Source organism: Equus caballus, chromosome 11 (genome assembly GCF_041296265.1).
Source record: "Equus caballus isolate H_3958 breed thoroughbred chromosome 11, TB-T2T, whole genome shotgun sequence".
NCBI lineage: Eukaryota > Metazoa > Chordata > Mammalia > Perissodactyla > Equidae > Equus > Equus caballus.
The window spans coordinates 2,126,954-2,148,221 of record NC_091694.1 but is presented as its reverse complement, the minus strand read 5'-3'; the positions used below and the strand labels follow the sequence as shown (position 1 = coordinate 2,148,221).

At 57.1% G+C, this 21,268-nt stretch overlaps 1 protein-coding gene across 18 annotated transcripts in view; it reads left to right on the top strand.

Annotated features, from left to right (window-relative positions):
- The window catches only part of RPTOR (regulatory associated protein of MTOR complex 1), a 397,394-nt gene that overhangs the window by 370,942 nt on the left and 5,184 nt on the right, over positions 1–21,268 (top strand). For 7 of the 18 annotated variants that reach the window (XR_011423116.1, XR_011423115.1, XM_001489603.6 and 4 more), the window contains 4 exons: positions 285–409; positions 2,298–2,402; positions 18,117–18,223; positions 19,980–20,107. Coding sequence is in view for 16 of the 18 variants with exons in the window: in XM_001489603.6 (XP_001489653.1) it covers positions 285–409; positions 2,298–2,402; positions 18,117–18,223; positions 19,980–20,107 (465 nt within the window). In the remaining 2 variants the exon portion in view is untranslated. Of the gene's footprint in view, positions 1–284; positions 410–2,297; positions 2,403–6,662; positions 6,711–8,628; positions 8,898–18,116; positions 18,224–19,979; positions 20,108–21,268 lie in introns of those variants that run through there. The other 11 variants (XM_070226804.1, XM_014738094.3, XM_070226802.1 and 8 more) reach the window with 4 other exon arrangements.

The following is a 21,268-nucleotide window of genomic DNA, read 5'->3' as shown; positions in this document are numbered from 1 at the left end:
CAGAAGCAAGTGTGTGACGGGAAAGCATTAAGACGAGTTAATGTTTAGCTAGTACGCCCCACGTCATGGAGAAAGTACTCGCTTAATGGGGGAGGACGGGGTGGTTCTTTTTCTAGCTTATAAAGTCGATGTAGTTCTTACCTCGTTTTCTTATTTCTCTCTTTTATTGTGCTAAAGTATACAGGAACATGAAACTTACCATCTTAACCATTTTTAAGTGTGCAGTTCAGTGACATTAAGAACATTCACATGGTTGTGAGCTTTATTCCTCTTATTCCCTTAAGTTTTTGGGACTGGGAGAAAGGGGAGAAGCTGGATTATTTCCACAACGGAAACCCTCGGTACACAAGGGTCACCGCCATGGAGTATCTGAACGGCCAGGACTGCTCGCTTCTGCTCACAGCTACAGGTGAGTGGGGTCGGCATGGCCGGGGGCCTGAAGCCAGAGGCAGTGGTGGCAGGGGACAGATGCGAGAGCCCAGCACGTGTTTGTACAAAGCTTCCTTTCACTCTGACCATGTCTTCTGGCAAAGGGGCCTGCTCATAAGTGAAGGCCACCAGCATCAAGGAGCTAGGAGGCTTCTGAGGGAAAGGGCTTCACCCACAAAGCACGGGGGGGGCAGAGGACCATCGTCAGTCAGTGTCCTGGGGACCATGTCTCCTTCTCTGTCTCAGGGGACACCAGAGGATGAGGGAGGCAGGCCCCAGAGTGACACGTGCAGGGGTTCGAGGCCGTCAGTGGTGGCTGCGCCCCTTCCTCTTCAGGTCAGGCTCCCTCTTCCTGGAGGACGGCCTTAGATCTCTCAGCAATGGCTCAGTAGGAGTGGAGCTCACACTTCTTTTTTGGTCTGAAATGTCGTCATTTCACCCTCACTCTTGAACGGTAGCTTTCCAAGTAAGCCACCCTCGGGTAACAGTCATTTTCCTTTAGCGTTTTAAAAATATGATTCCACGGTTTCTTCGTGATGAGAAGTTGCTGTCTGTCTAACTGTGCTCCCTTCAGAGACAACAGACATGATGAGGGAGGTGGGCAGGGGGAAGGGGGCACGAGGTGAGAGGGAGACAGAAGACATCGGCCTCACTTCCCATGTTATCCCAGTACTGCCCTGTCCTGCCTTGTCCTGGTCTGTCCTGTTCTAGGCTTCTGAGCCATTGAGGTAGTCAAGCTGATTGCATTGACACGTGACCTTTCTCTTCTTTCAAAGTGTTCCTGGGCCCCACTGTGAAGGGCGTGTCCATGGGGAGAGGTCCCCCAAGCAGGGTCACCTCAGGGACAAATAAAGTCAAGCCACTGTCAAAGCCGTCCTCCTCTGCTGTCAGTGTCAGTTGAAGGACAGGACAGAGATCCGGAGAGGTGATGCAGGTGGCCCGGAGGGTTCAGCAGAGGTTTAGGACAGGTCAGAGTGAGCATCTCTGAGCACCAAAGAGGAGGAGGAGAGGGTGACCCTGGGCACGGCAGCACAGGCGAGGGAGCGAAGGTCCTTCCTGGGTGGGGTCCCAGTGGGAAAGCAGCACAGGGGCTCAAATTCCAGAGCGGGGGGAGTCATGGAGGTTGGGGGCGGGACTTGGCTCAGCAAGCTCGTCTGGCCGTGTTCCCCAAATGGCCTGCCCCTCCCGCAGCAGAGCCAGGTGAGGTGGGCTTCCGAGAGGGCGGGTGGCAGAGGGGCTGGAAGCAGCTGGCGGCTTGAGGTTGCCTCAGGGGACTGTATGAGGGGCTAGTGAGGCCAGAGAGTGGGGTCCCAGTGCATGCCACACGGGAGGAAGGAAGGACACATGGTGGGCACCACTCAGGCTCACCTCGCTGCCCACCTGCCCCGTGCTGAACCTCCATAGTCAGGGAGGAATGGCCCACTGTTCCCTGGTCTGGAGACCACAGGCTTCTCTGTGTGTGGAGCAGAGCGCAGGCAGGAAGTGGGAAGAGAGTACAGAAGGCCCCGAGGCCTTTGTCCCCTCGTGAGACTGGTTTAGACTGGTTTTTCTTGGCATGGCATGAGATGATTCACGGTGGGAAGAATCGGGGAAGTGGCATTAAAGGAGGGTCCTGAGGCCCAAGGTCAGAGAAAGAACTGGTCCCTCATTCTGCCTTTGCCAGCAGCCCTCCCCAGTTGCCCAGATGTGACTCTGAGGGCACAGTGGAGGCAACAGGCCTCCAGAGAACTCCGTCCCTCATGAGTTGGGCTGCCAAGCATGGGGCCAAGTGGTGTCATCTTTGCTGCACCTGCGCCAGGAGGGGCTTCCTACCACATGCCCAGAACAACCAGGCCCAGGTTTTACCCTCCTTCTCTTCTCTCCCCAAGATGATGGTGCCATCAGAGTCTGGAAGAACTTCGCTGATTTGGAGAAGAATCCAGAAATGGTGACCGCTTGGCAGGGGCTCTCGGACATGCTGCCAACAACCCGAGGTGGGTCCTCCCCAGAGACAAAAGGAGGTTCCAGAGCTGCCGTGTTCACTTCAGATTCCCCGAACTCTAAACCAGCTGGCTTCCCCAGTCACCACAGATTCCACCTCAGGAGACGCAGCTCTGCTGGGCAGCAGTGTAGCAGAGCGCCAAACTGCCTGAGCCGGTCACCATGGGTGCACCGGCCCCAGCCTTCAGCCTCACTTGAGATGGGTGTGGCTGGGAGAAGCGTTGCCTCCGGTGGGGCCTGGGGGACCTATATTCTGTGCTGCTTATGCCCAAATTAACTCCCTTTCGGTGATGAGTGCATGGTGTGTTCAATTGTGTCTCTGCATCTGGGCACTGGAGGCCACATGGGCCCTCCTGCTCTCGCCTGCCCTGGGCTGATGGAAGGCGCTCTCGGGCTGTGTTGGTGTGGCTGCAGCGCTGGCTGGGCACAGCTGTGCATGCCGCCTGTCAGGGGGCTTAGCCGCTGCTCCGCAGCAGGGAGAAATCTCCAGCACCACCTGCCAGTCCCTGCGGGGCCGCACTTTCAGCTCAGGGGCGTGCCATGTTCCAGCAGCATTTGCACAGGCCATAGGGCCTGCACTTCCATAGCCACCCGCAGCTACAGTCCTTGTCTTCCTGTAGCGTGATCCTAAAGCTACTTGCTGCTACGTTGACAGTAAAAGCACTTCCCCTCTCTGCTCCTCCTCCACCAGCCTGGGATTTCTGCATTTGTCCGCTTCCCACGGGGCCTCATCTGTGCCCTGTCATTGCATAACCTTATCCTCACAACCAGGTGTCTGTGTGGCTCCTTCCTTCCCCCTCCATCCAGGCACCTGTCCTGGGGAGACTCAGATTCCCCAGCGACTTCACGTGGGACGGACAGCTCAGCTGCTAGCGTGGACTGCCCCAGGGTGGACAGCTCCTTCTATGTTGTTTTAAAAAAGGAAGCCATGTTTTAGAATTTTTTTCAGGATAGAATAGTCATCTATATCCACCCCTCCTAACCCCAACGCAGCCACTTTCAGGTGGCCCAGGCCCCTCTGGGCAGGCCTTGTGCTGACGTGGGTGACATGGCTGCAGTGTCCTGCTTTTCCCATGTTGGAGGAAAAGCCTGTTCTCTGCCCCGCAGAGACACCTCTGCCCTGCCCCAACCCCCAGCTCCTCGGCCCCCAGTCCCGCAGCCCCACACCCACTTAGCCGCCACCCCCTCAATCGCCCCCAAACTCAACCCCCACACACTCAGCTCCCCACGCTCTCAGCCCCCACCCCCTCAACCCGTCCACACTCAGCCCCACCCTCTCAGCCCCATACCCCCAGCTCCCACCTCTTTAGCCCCCCACACTCAGCTCCACCCTCTCAGCCCCATACACCCAACCCCCACCTCTTTAGCCCCCTACACTCAGCCCCCACCCCCCGGCCCCCACTCCCTCGGTCCCACACTGGTGGCTCTGCTGGGGGCCAGCATCCATGCTGGGAGCAGGTGGTCGTGGTGGCCTCCCCATGGCACTCGGGGCACCCGTGCTCTCGGGCGTCACTGCAGGACACATGCTGTCTGACTTGACCGTCTCCTCAGGACGCAGACAACGAAGTTCTCAGTCCTGAGCCTCCTGCTGCTGTCTCAGCAGAGGACGCGCCGCCCCGGGCGTTCCTCCAGGCCCTGCATGCAAGGCGGCCCTCGGAGATGCCTATGCGGGGAAGCAGGGGCTGCTGGAGAGCAGTCGGGCCATGGCCAGGCCCGGGTGGGAGCGTCGAGAGCCACTGACGGCCCCAGAGATGCACCGGTTGTTTTGGTTATTCATCCCACGACCGCCTGCCTCACGTTCTCCCACAAATGATGCGTGCGTGTGCATCTTACCCGAAACGCCTCTCCCCTTGCCTCAGTTATGGTGAGAGAGGCTGTTGAGGAGACTGAGCGCAGGCACCAGCTGGGAGAAGGGAAACTGCACAACTGGACCGCCAGCACCGCAGAACCACACTTTGGGTCTCCGGGCACCTTGCACTCGTCTCCAGCCCTTAGAGGTCCGCGGATGTCACCTGGTGTGTGGAGAGCCACTCCTGGCCCAGGTGTCCACTGCAGCCCTGACTGGAGAGCAGGTCCCACCAGGGTAGACCTGCGTTTGCCCCGCCCCCTTCCTGCTGGACCCAGGTTTTCAGAAACCTTGTGGGAGAGGCATTGTTGGTGAGGGGCTGGGAACAGCCGGTGAGGGTCACCCGTCTGGGTCTTGATCTGCGGGTCTGGGTGAGGGGCTTTGGGTGGGAACTCTGCACTCTCCCAGGTGCTCGGCCAGAGTGTGTGTGGCCATGGCCTCTGCCGTTCAGCCAGGCCTCAGTGGGCTTAGCAAAAAGGAAGATGTGATTTCCTTGTTCTTTCTGGGAGGATGGAAGGATAGAAGGGATGGGGAGCCCAGGAGACCAGCGGGTCTAAAGGCTCAGGACGGGATGGGCTTGTGTGCCGCAGGGCCCCGGAGGCGTAGCCCCGAGTACCGGCGTTCCCCCGGAAGGAGCCCTGCACTCTCACTGCCTCACCGGCCCACACCCCCAGCCTCCACAGCTTCCCTCTGCCGTGAGGGGACCACAGGCCCCAGCAGGGCCGGAGATGCCCCCCGATTGTAACTTCCATTTCAGGATCTCAGTAACAAGGGGCAGGTCTGTGGACTCTCGGCCCCTGTGCCAACTTCTAGCTGCCTTCTGCCTCTCAGCACCCGATTTCTCTCTCTTCGCCCATCCCAGGAACGGTTCTGGCCTCTGATGTGATAATCACAGAGTCTGGGCTGTGACCCTAGGGAGAAAAGGAGTGGAAAACACCAAGAGAAGCTTCCATACTCATTGCTTCTTGGCATCTGGGGCACCCCATGCAGCACAAGGCAGTACCCTATGGAGTTCCGGCCATGGTCTCCGGGGACCTTCTCAGGCAGAGGCAGTCGCCCCTACTCCCTGCTCCAAATTACCTCCCGGCTCTTGAGGCTTTCTGCTGTGCACACGCGGTTCTCCGCCTAGCCCACGAGGCCCTCAGGCAGCTGCCAGCTGTCTGTGTGTGGGAAGAGGTACACTTTTCTGGCAAGGGGCCCCGGCTGTCATCAGCTCCTCCAAGAATCTGTGACTGGAAGGGATCCTGCACAGCCGTGCACCCCGTGAAGCCTGGCCCCCCATGTCCTTCAGCTATGATGTGCGTGGGGAAGACTTGTCTTCTGTGAATGCCGGCGTGTAGGGCGGGTGGTGGGGAGGGTGCCTTGTCAGCAGACCCAGAGGACTTAGCTGAACTGGGTGATGGAAGAGAGCCCTTACGGAAGTGGCTGAAAGCTGCTGCCTGTCACGTCTTTCGTTCTAAGCTCTCTCAGCTCGGAATGTGCTCGCCAAGTCCCTCTCTTGGCAGCTCGTTTGAAGAGACTGGATTGTGTGGCTTGTGACTAAAGGGAAGACACTGTTCCTTGCAGGAGCTCCAGCCCGCTCTTTGGAAGTCTTATAGAATATATGCAGGGTCTCTGCGTCGACGTTTTAAAGGACCTCTGGCCCACATATGTACATGCACACGCATGTGCACACATGTGCACAGTTGGCCTGGGGACACTCTAGAGCTGAGCATATCGTGTTCTAAAGTAGAGTCAGTGGTGGGACCACCCGTCCTCCAGCCACAGGCGTGGACAGAGACGCCTGGACTCGAGTGCCCCTTGCAGAGCCTCCTCGCTAACCACTGGGGCTGCTTGTGAGTGCAGAGCTGAGCCTCATTTCTGAGCACCCTTGATACAGGCGCCATCTCCCTCTGCTCCCCGCTGCCCCTCTGCTCTTCCTCCCGGTGTTACCGCCAGCCCAGCGCCTGCCAGTTTGACCTCACTAACCATGTGCCTTTCTGCCCACTGACCTCCCAGAGCTGCCACGCCTCCTCCCGCTCGGAGGCCTCCCTCGCCCGGCCAGTGGCCTTCGCACCCATGTCCGCGAGCGCCCAGGTGCTTGGAAGCCCTGACGCCGTCGTGGTCAGGTTTCACAGTGAACCACAGCACCTTCTGGTTTCCCATCTAGAGACGTGTTTTAGTCAAAAAACCCTGATAATGGAGTTTCCACATTTGTCGGGTGCATCTTGCCGAGCTCAGCAGGCCACCTGGTGAGGTTGGCCCTTCTCTGACTGAAGCGTGCTGCAGCCTGGGCCGCTCTGTCTGCACCCTTCCCCATTGCTCCTTGGGCGCTTTTCTAACCCTTTTTGGTTTGTTTGAGTGGGTTACTTTTCTCTGGCTGGCCTGCTTACCCTTGCATCAAACCCACAACCCTGTTTCCTCGCAGGTCTGGCCCGAAGGGTCTCGATCTATCTTGACCACAGTAAGCAGGGAGGTGAGTGCCTTCTCCCTTGTCTGTGACCACCCAGGCCAGGGTGCCTCCCCTTGCCCCCCAGCTCAGTGGCTCTCACTCTCAGGTGTGTGTTCTTTGGGCTGGCAGGGGTTGGAGCTCTGGTTTTGCTTACTTGCTCCACCCACGCAGTCCCCTCGATTTGAAAGAACCTCAGCCAGCAAGCACTCAAATTTTATTGGATGAATTAGGTAGCTATGTGAGGCTCTGGGAAGAAATCCTTAGAAAGCCAGAGAGAGGAACCTCCCTCCGGTCCAGGGCCTTGTGGTTGCACCTCCTGGGCCTCCTGGTTCTGAAGGCAGGGGCTCAAGCCTGGCCACCTGCCTCTTGCCTCCTCTTCTGCGTTGCCCCATCTTGGGCTCTTCTGCATTCACGAAGATCCCAATGTCCTCTTCCCTCTCCCAGCCACCTTCCCTTAGCCTAGGAGGGAAAGTAATCCAGCCTGAAATCTATTGAGATGAAGCTTCGCTGCCGCCACCTCACAGATTCCTATTCCGATAGGACAGCCCGGCTCTGCAGGCGGGACTCACCAGGAGGGCGTTTCACTTTCCGTAGAACAGAGAAGTCGCTCCAGATCCAGATTTGTTTTCCCCCCTAAACTTTCGAAAAAGAATCTATTTCAGAATTTAATGCAAAGTCTCTTGCAGCATCTATTTCCATCTGAAAAACCCGTATATAAATTTGACCGTTACCAAAACACCGACACGCGCTGCCCTCGGGTCTACAGCTGTGCCGCTGGGTCAGCAAACATCAAGTACGTAATTAACAAATGAGTCCCTTTCCTCTACTCTCACAAGTGAGGTGAATTGCGAAGAGCTGGAGCCTTACGAATCCAGGCAGCAAATATCGTTCTTGACCTCGGATTTGCAGAATCCGTGAAGAAAGTGTGACCAGCCTCTTGGCGAACCTGCCGGCCTGTCTGCCTTGGGCGGCTCTTCGCTGCAGCTGACGGCGTTCTCTGCAGGAGGCACACAGAGCCGACAGGGTCCCAGCAGGCTGGACACAGAGGTTCCCGCAGACCTGTGGACTCATATTTTAGAATTTTGTGAAGAACTCTTCTAGTAAAAAGTTCAAAATTAAGGAAAAACGGTTAGAAAAAAAACCTCGAGATTGACTTTATCTCCACCCTCAAGCTCCAGAGAGGAAAACCAAACAGAGCAGCAAGTGGGCTTCCACCCAGCAGCTGGCGGTAGTGGCAGCTACCAGGAGGATTTCTTTCAGAAAGAGCCACTCGGGCTTCTCAGAGAAATGGCAGGGTCACTTTCTCAGAAAATCTAAAGAAGAGCCAGGGACACCTCTCGTGGTTGGGCCTGGGGGAGGCAGGAGGCCGGACGGGGACTGTTCCGTCATTTTCCGCCGGTTGGTTGGTCACAGGAGTCAGTGCTGTGGGACCACGGTGGGGCCCCCGGCAAGCTGCTTCCTACCCTGGTGACAGAGCCCAGGATGGGACAGAGCCAGGGTTCTCCCACACCTCGGCAGCCCCAGAGAGCGATGAAGCGATCGTCCAGCATTGGTGTGTGTGAACCTGATGCAGACCTCCGTCCTTTGGTTAGATATTAGCAGTCATTAACTGGGAGCAGCCAGGAAGCAAGCGGGGCAGTGCCCACAGGAGCGGTGGCGTCTGCAGGTGTGCGTGGGCATCTCCTGAGCTGCCCAGGCCTGCCTGTGCTCCCATGAGCGGGGCGGGGCGGGGTGGGGGGGCTGCTGATGGGGTGCTCTGACCCTTCCCAGGTGCTTCTCTTCCTCTAGAGATCACGGGCAGGTCTAGAATCTGAAATGGCAGGACCCGGCGGAAGGGAAGCCCTTTCAGTGCAGGAGGAGGCAGCTCCCCTCCGACTGGTGCAGGGCCCGCCCAGGACATGTGCCTTGGCTGCTGGAAACAACCTGCTCCCTCCTCTGGCAGGGTGGCTTCCAGGAGGCACGCGCCCAGCACCACCCTGGCATGATAGGGAACGCTTTCCCCCACCCCATCTCTTCTGTCCTGAGAGTAGCTGCTGCATGTTCTTGGCCCATTTTCCAGGTAAGAAACAGAAATTTAGGTGAAATCATTTGCTCCTGAGGAGCAAGGTTTCTTGAACCCGGTTTTCTGTTGCCAGCCCCAAGTCTCCGAGCCTGCCAGATGTCCAAGAGGTGTTCAAGGGCCCCAGAGGGAGGCTCTGCGTCTGCACCCAAGGAGGAGAGAGTGGGGAATGCCATTCCACAGGGCTGTGGTTCTCACATGTGCCAGAGGGGCGGTGGGGGGGGCCGGCCCGGCCCCTCCTCCTCAGAGTTCCAGAACCGTAGCTCCCAAGGGGCTGTTTCAGGTTGGGGTGATGGGTCCTCAGAGGTCAGCTCCAGATGGCCAGTCCTTAGGGGTCAGTTGCACATGGCAGGTCCTCAGAGGTCAGTCTGGACTGGCTACTGAGCCTGGAGGGCTGATTGTGGACATCAGAGACCCGAGACTCTAAAACAGTGTGTTTCTCCATTTCTACTGTCTCCTGCGGGGCCTGGGACGCTGTTCGGTCTTTGCCTCACACATTCCAGTTTCTTATCTTATAAGCATCCCTGTCCATGTATCTATCTTTTAAGGAAGAAACTCCCTCTTTGGCCAGGTTTCAGATCAGGACACGTGTCCAGGGCCTCTGTCCAGGATAAAGTTGGGCGGAGATTAGGAATCTCTGCGTCCTAGGGGAGCGCCCACTGCCCCCACACCCCGGCAGTGAAGCCGGCCGTCACACATAGATGGACTGTGATCTCGTGTGCCGGCTGTTATAGTCTGCCTGGCTGGGGTGAGGCCCTGGCTTTCACAAACCCGGACCCAGCCAGTGCTCATCAGCCACACCCGCCGGCCTCCATCAGACAGACGCAGGGAAGACAGAGAACGTGCTCACAGTGTCCTGGAGGTGTCGGCATGGGCAGGGAGGACGGCAGGGGTCCTTCACGGGGAGCCCAGAGCAGCTTGCCTGCCCCTGACAAACCAGAGAACCAGGCTGTCCTCAGGAGGGCCCCGCTGGGCAAGGCCCAGAAAGCAGTCCGGGCGAGGCCGCAGGGCTGCCTGCATAGCGCGGGCACTCTGGGAGAGAGCGCTCTGCAGAGGGCAGCACCGTGCATGCGGGAGTGCAGAGCTTGGGAATCTTCGCTCTCGTTCAGGGTTTACGATGCCTCTGTCTTACGAGTTTGCTTAAGTCACAGCCATCCATCTTGTTCCTTCTGTTCATCACGTCTGGGATGAGAATGTCACCTTTTCTGTCACCTTTTACCAACTCGTGATGAATCCGATCATCTCTCCTCCAACCGCGTCTGGAAGTCGAGACACAGGGCTTGGTCAGCAAGGTGTCCGGGGAGAAGGCCAGTGGCCGTGCTCCTCTCTGGCCGGGGCCTCAGGCTGTGGAGATGGGAGGGAGGCCGGGCAGGAGCAGGAGGCACTTCCGAAGTGTAGGGGGGTGTGGAGCAGACCCCTGTTTTCATCCCAACAATCTTCGCGTCGATCTGAGAGATTGTCTTCCACGGACCGGAGCCTCGCTGCCTTAGATGAAGCGGCTCCTGCCGACAGTCAAATACAGTTCAGGAAGGAGACTCGAAGGGTCTGAAACCACGTTACTCTTTGGGGTTTCGTGTTCAACCCAGACCTCCTGAAGAGCTGCTCTGACAGTGCGTGTTGACACCCCTCCTTTCCCGGCAGCATGAAGGCCCCGTGGCACTCACTTGGTGGCTCCGTCTTGGGCTGTGCCCCCCACCCCAGGCGAGGCATCCGATGATCCTGGGCAGCTGCCTTCTCGAGGGGCAGAGTGCCTTCCTCTCGGAATGAGGTGGCTTCCCTGGGACAGGGCTGCACCACGGCCTGGGGTCCTGGCCCTACCTGCCCGCACTCAGGAAGGGCCCTAGGAGAGAGCTGGACGGGCGGCCAGAGGGCCAGGCCATTCGCCAGCCGCTATGCTCGTCTTAGAGGACAGTTGTGACGACATTGTTCATTGAAGAGAGAAAACAATTGAGTTGTCAAATAACTGTGTTTTCACAGGTGGCCATCAGAGACAGGGTGGCACCATGGAAAGAACTAGCCTGTAATGCAGGGTGGGCCTGGTTTGGGGTCCTGGCTCTACCTCACCCTTTCTTCTTGTTTGCTTTTGTGAAAGTTACCAAACCAATCTGAGCCTCAGGTCCTCAGCTGAAGATAGGGTGGTGGAAGGACAAGCCCTGCGGTCTGGCTGAGGTCCCTGAGTCCTGAGGGGATGCACCCTCCAGGCTGGCCAGGGTCCCTGAGCCACAAGGGGACATGCCCTGCAGCCTGGTCAGGGTCCCTGAGTCCTCACAGGTACACACCTACCCTCCAGGCTGGCCAGCGTCCCTGAGCCACAAGGGGCCATGCCCTGCAGGCTGGCTGAGAATCAGTGAGCCCTGCAGAGAAGCGTTGTGTGCAGCTGACTCCGGGGCTCCTGGCTGTCCCATCATTACCTGCTCTGGCCCTCACATTCTCCCCAGGACAGGACTGCAGGTGCCTGTTTTTCAGATCGGGCCACCGGCATTAAGGAGGAGAAGTGGCTTTCTTGGCAGTGGGAGCTCTGTGTCCAGAGCCGTCCCTCTGTGCTGTGCTTCCTGGGGTGATGGGGTCAGAGAACACACCTCTCACTGTCGGGGTCTCACCAGACCTGAGAGCTGTGGGTCCTGAAGGTCATTAAAGCTGTGGCCTGGGGCCCTTGTCACAGAAAAGCAGGCCAGCAGGGTGCTCATGTGTTCTGCCCCAGTCCCTGCCGTGGTACGCAGACTTGGGAAAACCCAGATGTCTGCAGCACCCAGACACCTTTCTAGGCATGCTGGCTTCACCACGTGCTCGGAACTAAGCTTCAGGCTAAGCCAGGACTCGGTCAGCATCAGAGAGTCTAGAGTTTAAAAAAAAGACTTATAGCTCACGTGCTCATGTCCCCTCCACCATGAGAATACTCGATGGCCAAGTGGACACACCTGCCAGAGCCACTGGTGCAGGCGGAGATGCTAAGGCCCAGTGAAGCTGAGTGGTGTCCCCTGCAGATTCACGGTTGGAGTCCTAACCCGCAGCACTAAAGGTGACTGTTTGAGGGAGAGGCTTTAAAAGAGGTGATTAAGTTAAAATGAGGTCGTTAGAGTGGGCCCTGATCCTGGGTGGGCTCCTACTGGCTCTGAAGCACTTTGTTGAATCCACCATGAAGAAAGTGCAGCAAGGAAGCTGCCCTGCCCCTCACTCGGAGGCCAGGGTTGGCCTTCTAGAACAATCCGAAACAAGTCTGTTCTCTCACCCCCAGTTTGGAGCAGCTGCAGCTCTCCACTCACTATCATCATGGGTCTCAGACCCCTCGAGTCTTTGTGTGCCCCACCCCGTACCCTCTCTAGCTTGTCCCCGTGACCCTAGAGTGTGGCACCGCAATGCGAGTGCCATGTTCCAGATGTCACCTGGGCCTCGATTTCATCAGAGGCTCGCTGGTTAATTACACTGCTCCTGAATGCCCCGTGGGGCTGACACGGAGTGTGAAGGGGGCTGTGAAGGACATCTGAAAATGCAGGCCGTGTGTTCTCTGCTCCAGCGCCAGCCCAGCAGTGGTCCACAGACTCAGGTCTGTGAGCCTCCGCAGCCGGGTGGGACTCCGCACGTGTCCGCTTCCAGGAGAGAACTTCCAGTCTCAGATTCTCAGAGCTGTGTCACCAGGAAAGGTTGGGAACATTGCTCTCAGGTGGATCAGAGGCAGCCAGGCACCAACCCGGCTCGTACTCCACTCCACTCCTCCCGTGAAGGCCACGGCCCACCAGCCGTCTCCTGCGCACAGGCCACAGTCCAGGGCATGTGGTCTGACCATGATGCTTTCTGATTTGTGAATTTGCTTATTTTTTTAAAACCTTTATAGAGTCCATACAAAGCAAATTGCTTCTAGTTTTACAAAGAATGTTTCTTAAAGTTGGAGCCATTGCAGAAAACCCAGGACTCAACTGACCCAGGGGCTCTGAGAGAGTGTAGGTTTGCCCAGGGCCAGATCCTAGCTGCTCCCAGCCCAGCCGCCTGCAGACTGCATTCCCCGGGAGGGCCCTGTCTCAGCCCCACCCTGCTGGCTCACACAGCCCTCTGTAGGCCTTGCCTCTCTCCAAAACTAAAGTACATCCCAGAAATGTTCCTCCTTCAGCCTTTTAGCAGAGAGAATTCTGCAGGCCCAGGGTCGGGGGGTGGTGCACAGGTACATGTGTGTAATTGTTTTAGCTGATCAAACAGAGAAAATCATTGTCCTCAAATAGAGGAATGTTATGGACTGAATGTTTGTGGCCCCTAAAATTCATGTTGAAGCCCTAACCCCCCACTGTGATGGTACTAGGAGGTGGGGCCTTTGGGAGGTGATTAGGGTAAGATTAGGTCATGAGGGTGGGGCCCCTATGATGGGATCAGTGCCTTCATAAGGAGAAACATCAGAGCACCTCCCCCCCCCCCGAAGCTGTGTGAGGACACAGCAAGAAGGCAGCCATCTGCACGCCGGGAAAAGAACCCTGACCAAAACCTGACCGTGCTGACACTGTCATCTCAGACTTCCAGCCTCTTGTTTGAGCTGCCCAGTCTATGATGTTCTGTTATGGCAGCCTGAGCTAAGACATGGAACAAGCAGAAGTGGGAGCTCTCACACCATGCCTTGGGGCCTTGCCCACCCCTGACAAGTGGGGTGAAGGCAGAATCCATCCCAGGCCTGCCAAGGGGTCTTGTCACATAGCCTGCAAATGGGATGACAGGTGCAAACACTTGGAGGTCCCAGTCCTAGAGCAGCTTTGGCTCACCAGGCAATCCCAGACAGTCTGTGTGTATCAGGATGCAGACGCGAACCATCAGCTCAGCCGTGGAGCCCAGTGGTGCCTTCTGAGGATAGTCACGTGGACTCATCACCGGGCTGCCCCATCAGTCACACTCTGAGAGAGCATGTTACTTAGTGTGAAGTGGCTGTCCTCCATCAGCAAGGCCCTGTCCCTCTTCTGTGGGGACTGTAGCAGCATCACTGCTCTGGCCAGAGGCCTCCTACCCCAGTAAGCTCAGCAACTGCATAAAGGGAGCGGACGTCAGATTGAGCTGAGTCAACCACAGGAGTCACTGCTGGAAAAACCCCTCGCCTGCTCTCTGGTTCAGTGAGTTCTCACACATGTGGACGCTCCCAGCCTTCACCCTCTTGACCCCATCTCCATTTATTGCATTAATAGGCTGCATCCACATTGTGTGCTCTGCTGTATCTGCCAACCTGTTTACCCTGAGGATCTAGAGGGGTTGCTTTGTCAAGGCCTGTTTTCCTCTGTTGGATAAATAGACAGACATAAATATCATCCTGTATGACCTGTTCAGCCTCTGTCTGTCCAACTTCATCTTTCTCTCACATTGCACACTGACCTCCAGCTGCATTTAAACTTGGGGCTCAGGGGCCTTGAGTGAGGTTCCATTGGAGCCCTGTCTATTCCCTGTTGTACAGGATTGCCCATGCCCCCCTCTTTGCAGTCATCCATTCCTTGTTATTCGAGGTCGTCCGCTCTCCATTATGTGAGATTGTCTGTTCTTCACCATAGGAGGTCGTCTGTCCCCCGTTATGCAAGGGCCCCCAGAGAGAAGGCTCACAGACGGGCAGGGGTCTGTTTCCCTCCCTAACCCAGCCAGCAGGGGGAGTGGTTCCTGGGACACTGGCTTCGGCAGATCACCTCAGCAGGTCGCCTTGTCGGGGCTTCTGCCTCCGTCCCAGGGCACCTGGGAGCCCCAGCAGGGTCACTCAGGGGTTTCTGAACTGGCTCCTGAATGACTGACTGTGACCGACTTGGGGTAGTCAGGTGAATACAAGCAAGTGCTGACAAAGGACGGGGGCCCCTGCCGAGATACGGGCACCGGGTGGGTGTTTGATCTGTTAATACGTTAGTGGGTTGCTTTGGGTTTTTCACTGCAAAAGGTTAAATTCAGAGGAAGAGGTGACTAAAATTAATGGCAAAGGGGCCAAACACAGAAATTGTGCTCTCCATTTTTAACTTTAGCTCCTGCTTAACAAGGACTTTACCAAAGACATCAAAACTAAAAATCTAAAAATGGGGATCGGACAGCAGAGGAACTTCCGAGATGTCATCCTCCTCCTAGAAATGGGGGCTTGGCAAGTGGGCCTGTTTCGGAAGCAGTCAGAAAGCATGCCCTCCCTGGCATCACCTCTCTGTGCTTGCTCTTCTCCTGAATCGTTTCTCAATCAGAAGAACTTCTGTTGAGCGGGACACGCAGGCCCGGCTCTCCTGGCGTCACCCCTGCCATGCCTGGCCTGGTCTGGGCCGCTCCCAGCACAGCATCTGTCTCTCCATCGTGAATATTGCCCTCGGACCCAGGCCGCCTCTCACCTCCCTGTCGGCTCTATGCCTCTGGTCCCAGGGCCCCTCTCTGAGTCCTGGCTGAGCTGGAGCATCGTGTCTGGCACAGAGTAGCCAGTGGGAATGTGTCCTGGAATTGGCTCCATCCAGGCCCGGGGGTCCTGCTTCCAAGGTGACCGTTTGGTCAAGGAGACAAAACTGGGGCAGGGAGCTGCTTCTCTCTTTTCTCTTTTTTCTGTCTTTTTCTTTTTCTTTTTTCTTTTTTTTTTTTTTTTGTTATTGAGGTAAAATTTACATAACATGAAATTAACCATTTTAAAGTGTCCAATTCAGTGGCATTTAGTACAGTCACAATGTTGTGCACGTGCCACCTCTACTTCCAGAACATTCTCATCACCCCAGAAGGAAACCCTGTGCCCATTAATTCAGTTTTTCCCCACAGATTCTTTTATAAACGGAATGGAACTTGGAAGATTTCTCCTACGCCAACAGCCACGGCGAGCTGTTGGTGCTCATAAATCTTTCCCAACTTCTCGGCGCGGGCCCTGGCATCCTGGCCCTGCTCAGCAGGAGAACAGGCGGGCAGCCCTGTGCAGCTCTAGGCAGGACGTGCTGGTGGAAATGAGCCGCTAAAACAGGTGCACGGGAACCTCAGGCGGTGCCTTCCTCAGTGACCTGCTGCCGTCTCCAAGTCCAGCGTCCTGAGTGGGCAGCGCGTCTGCTGGGATTCGTTTATGTACACGCGCACTGGGAACGTCATGAGGGAGGGAAGGCAGATTCGGAGTCTCAGGCTCTCCTTGTGGGCTGACCGGTCACAGGGGCACTTGGGCTCTTCTGGACGGAAATGGGGAGGCATCTGACATTCCTCATCGTGACGTGGCAGCGTCTCCCACCAAGGGGCAGGGCTGAAAGGGCACTACCGGCAGCCTGGTCAACTTAGCAGATGCCTTCCTGGCACATGGGGGAGTTTCTTTCTGCCTGGGGTCGGATGCGTCGCCACCGGGAGACTGCGTCCTGAAAGGTGAAGTGAAGGCTGTCGTCTGTTTGTCATGTGGAGCTTACTTCCTGGCAGGGCGGACACAGCAGCAATAAGCGAAACAAAGCAGTAAGCACAGGGCGCACACCAGGTGATATTCTGGAATGAAGACAGGACAGAGCAGGTGAGGCTGCAGCATCAACGGCTGGGAGGGAGACTGAGCGCAGACGTCCGGAACAACTGGCCTAAAGGCCTCTTGGGAGCATGCCCACTGCGGTCAAGACTCAGGGTGCCATGGGGACCCGCTGCCAGTGACGAGGAACAACGTAAACTGGCTGCGTCCTGAGGGACTACCCTGGTCGTGTGTTGAGCCCAGGCCATGCAGAGGAAGGGCAGAGCAGGGAGACCCTTGGGTGGCCGTCAGGGTCATAGGAGTGAGAGTGGGTGGGCTGAGATCAGGGTGGCGAGACACTGCTGGAGCTTGGGTATATTTCCCAGTAGGGCATGAGGGATCAGAAGGGGTCGGTGGCTCTGAGGTTTACACCCGAACCACCAAGAAGACAGAGTTGCTGCTAACAGAGGCTGTCAGTGGATCGAGGTGGGAGAGGACCGGGTCCGTTTGGACCTTCTGTGGCCAGGCAGACGTCTGAGCGGAGACCTCAAGTGGCAAGTACATATGAGAGTCTGGGGTTCAAAAGAGGTCTGGGACTTGAGCGAACTCCACAGCCTTAAGAGGATATGTTAGGAAAAAAGAACAATTGAAAGTTAGGTCACCCAACTACAGAGGCTGGGAGAACAGAACACCCGAGAAAGCAGGAGAGAGACCACAGAGGTAGGCGCAGGAGCAGCCGTGAGGAAGAGCAGAGTCAGTGAGAAGTTGGACTTCAGACTTCTGTGTGGCCAGAAGGAAAACAGGTCAGAATGGAAGTGACAGGACGGCTAGGATATTTGTGGCATACGTGAGCTGAAGGATTAGTATCAGAACATACGGTAAAACGTGCATAGGCTGGTGCAGTGAGGAGACGGCCCACAGCACATGTCCAGGGGCAGGGCCGCGAGACGGCAGATCAGCCCCCCCCCACAGGGAGCGGTGTGGCCACGTGGGAAAGGTGAAAATGCGCAACACGACTCACTTGTCCCCGTCTGGGTGCCTCCCTCTCATGCACAAGGACCCATGACAATGTCATCAGTTGTGGCGTGGTTTACCAGGTAGAGGAACTAAAATGACGGGTTTCATTCCACGACAAATGTTACTCAGATGTCTAAATGAACTAGTCAGACCTGTATCTATGGGGTTGGATAAATCCTCAAGACATAACATTAAAGGAAAAAAGGAAGTTGCTTGAAAATATGCTCCATTGGAAACTGGTGACGTGTTTGCCAGTTTGTGGACGCAGGCACCTGCGGGGGTGCACGCAGGCCGGCTCAGGAAGATGCCCTTGGCCTGCGGGGACTCAGGGCAAGTGAGGCTGTCACTGTGTCTGAAATTTTACTACTTTTTCAAAAAGCAAAAATGATGAAATGTTAGCAACTGTTAGATCTGGGTGGTAGGTACAGTGCTGTCTGTTGTGATCTTCTCTGTGTGTTTAAACATTTTTAAATTGTCTTATTTTAAGTAGAGGCCCCCCGTGAGTTTTCAGTGCTACCTTTAGGAATCTGAGGGCTCTTGCTTCCCCGTTCAGCCCCAGTGAGCAAGGGCAGCCCTCGTTCGTTCACACTGAGCCGTCCGTGGCCAGTCCCCTGCCCCCTCGAGGTGGCAGCTGCAGAGCTCCTGTCCATCCCCAGGCACCTGCTGTCCTTGAGCTTTCCCGTGGCCCGAAGAAGGACTGCCTCTCTGTGCCTCTGAGGCCCATTCTGAAGTGGCCAGGCCTGCTGGTTGTGCCCTCAGTCTTAGGACTGTGCTGTCCCTCCAGCAGGTGCCGGGACAGCAGGGATCTGGGGAAGGCCCCAGTTGTCACCCTGACTGGGACTTGGGGTGCGCTGGGAGCCCCAGCCCAAGCTTGCATGGGGTTTGGGATCCACCTATGGGTTTGGGTGGTGTGGCACTCCTTGGCATTGGTAGGCTGGAAGAGGTTTCTCTGTGACGCTGCTGTCTGTCTGTGTCCCTCCAGGAGCCGGGATGGTGGTGGACTGGGAGCAGGAGACTGGCCTTCTCATGAGCTCGGGGGACGTGCGGGTCATCCGGATCTGGGACACGGACCGGGAGATGAAGGTGCAGGTAACCACGCGGTCCCGCGCAGGGCCCGGAGGGGGTGGTGTCAGGCCAGTGAGTGCACACCCTGCCCGTCCTCCCGTCGTCCCCAGCGCCGTACCCCACAAAAGAGGCCCAGCCCTAGTGGCAGAGAACCAAGAATGAAGGTCACTGAGCAAGTGCCGTTGTGCCCGAACGCCACGGCTCAAGGAGGGGCAGCTCTGGAGGGGCCGTGCCTCAGTGCCGGGGCAGCACAGGCTGTCTCCGAAGCTGCTAGAAACACTGCCCTCTGGACGCACATCAGTCATGACACTCTGACCTGCACTGTGGTGTAATTAAGCCTGTGCCGATCCTGATTATTTTCAAATGTTATTTTATCTGTTCAAATTAGGGAATATCAGAAAGCAGTAGGGTGAAAATATTCTAAATTAGAATGGCTAATTATTTGACTGTGTGCTTCTTAAAGCATCTTTTATTTTCAATTTTAATAAAAAGGGAAGGGAGTACATTTTTTTTGTTTGTTAAGACATCCTGGAAAAGTGACAGAGGGCCAAGGGGACAATAGACTGGAGCCGAGCTCGTGCGGACTTTGCTCAGAGCAGCGAGGGGAGACCACAGATGGTCTGGGATGCAATGCTGCCTGTGGCTTTGGGCCCAGAAGTTCTCTCCTCCCGGAGTCCCAGGGCAGAACTTCCAGGCCTCCAGTTAGACAAGAGCTGAGGGGCCAGGGGGAGGTGCAGGACCAGCTCCCAGATCTACGCTGGAAAAGGGACGAGAGAGCAGATAGGCAGGAGGCTGTGGCCCTGGGAGAAGTGACCCCTGCTCTGCCCTGTTCTCATGTCCTGACCACACAGTCGGCTTCCATCACACTTCTTTCTGGGGAATACAGCTGGCCAGCTGGCCAGTACAGCTCTCACTGGCACAGCAGAGACCCTGATGCTCGAGTCACCTGGGAGTCAGCAACTGCCAGTATCTAACCAGCTGAGGTCTTGTCCCGTGGCCCCGCCACCTGCAAGGCCTCTGACAGGCAGTGTTGCCCAGAGGGACGGGCTGAAGCCCCCTGTCAGGTGTCTGGCTGCCCAGGGCAGAGGGAGGGGCTGGTTCGTAGGCCACCTCCACCTTCTAAGTGGATCTGACTCACTCCATCTCGTGCGTGCTGGATCTCCTCCTCACATGCCGACAGCAGCAGAACCTCCTGTGACTGGAGAAGCACTTCCTGCCCTCTGGGGCCCACCTATCTCTCCCGCTCTTTGCTGGCGCACGTTCCTCGCTCTTCTTGCCCTTCTCCAGCTTCACAGCCGCCAGGAGGAGTGCGAGGGGATGGTTTATGGGCGGCAGAACTCCTCCCTGATCCTTCCCAAACTAGTTAGGAGTTTTCAGAGGACGCTAACAAGGATGCCTCCTGCTGAAATGTGCTTCGTCTTTCTTTGTAGGAAAGAGGGAGACATTGGGAAGTTTACTTGGCCCCGAAAGCCAGGTGTCACCAGAGGTGTTTGCTGGCTGTGGCCCTGGGGACCTGGCTCTTGGGCCCTGCCCTCCAAGCTGGGGGCTCAGGTGCAGCCAGGCTGTGGTTCAGGCAGATGTGGGTCTGACTTAGTTTCCTGGGACCCTGCTGGTCCCTCGAGCTCCTCGGGCCTTTGATGGCTTCCCTGGAGGAGAAAAAGGCAGCAGTCCCACACTAGGGTGACAGACCCACCCACAGTGGCTGTAGAAGGGGCCTTCGCAGTTGTGGGGTGGGCTCCACACTGTGAGGCCTCACCGGGGTCTCTGTGTTCGGCCCTAGGACATCCCCACAGGTGCTGACAGCTGCGTGACAAGCCTGTCTTGCGACTCCCACCGTTCCCTCGTCGTGGCCGGCCTTGGCGACGGCTCCGTCCGTGTCTACGACAGAAGGATGGCACTCAGCGAGTGGTAATTCAGCCTTCCCTCCCCTCTGCGGGTGCAGGCACCATCCACACGCCAGTGGTCATGTTGCTACCAGGTTGCTGGGCCAGACAGACAGCCCCCAAACTAGCTGGGCACACCCCCCAGAGGCCGCATTCCCTTGGCACGTGGAGGAGTACAGCGTCCCTTAGCTGAGAACAGGCCGGTTGGAACATGCCCACAGACTGTGATGTGGGAAGCCAGCGGGGTGGGGGTCCTGGTGAGGCACCACCTCTCGAGCTCAGTTTCCTACGTGAGCACTGGGAAGGCTGCCGCCTGCCGCCTCCCAGGTCCTGCATGTGAACAGCTAAGGAGCTGGCGTCAGAACGCACAGGTGGGCGCCATGCAGCTGAGCCACACGCGTTGTCACGGCTGCCCTAGGCCAAGGGCTGGGTGTGAGCAGGTGAGGAGCTGAGGTCCAGACCTTAGTCCTTTGCCCGAGGCCCCACGGCTGATAAATGACGGAGCGCCCTTAGAACCCAGGGCCAGCAGTCCTGGGCTCCTGGGACAACGTGTTTGTCAAACACCCACCTCGTCCAGAAAATCAGGCCCTGCCTGCGGAGGGTGAGGGAGCAGCAAGTGGGCATGTGTGTCAGCCGCTGAGAGCTGAGGGCAGCCCTTGGGGCACGGAGGACGGGGAACAGAGCTGAGCTGGGCCTGGGAGGCAGGCGAAGGCGGCTCGGTCGAGAGGAGAGGGCAGAATGCACTGCGGGCAGCCAGGCGCCGTCTGGCCAGAGGGGTGGCGAGTGCTGGGACCAGTGCAACAGGCAGGCAGTGGGGGCGCCAGCTCCTGGCGTGGGAGCAGTTGGGACCTGAGGCTTGCAGGCGAGGAGTGGGCCCCAGGCCCCCCGGCCCCCGCAGCAAGGCCGCCCCTGGCTCGTGTGTTCCCTGCAGGGTCTCTGTGGAAGGGTCCCCCAGAGAAGACAGACCCACCCACCCAGAGCAGCCATCGTGGGCATGGGGGAGCGGGGTTTCTGTTTGGGGGATGAAATACTCTAAAACTAGATAGTAGTGATAGCCGCAGACTGAACATACTGAGTTGTATGCTTTTAAAGGGTGAGTTTTATGGTATGTGAATTATATCTCAATCAAACTGCTGTTTTAAAAAGCTACCCTGAGCAGGCAGTAAACTCTGAAATTATCCCAAAA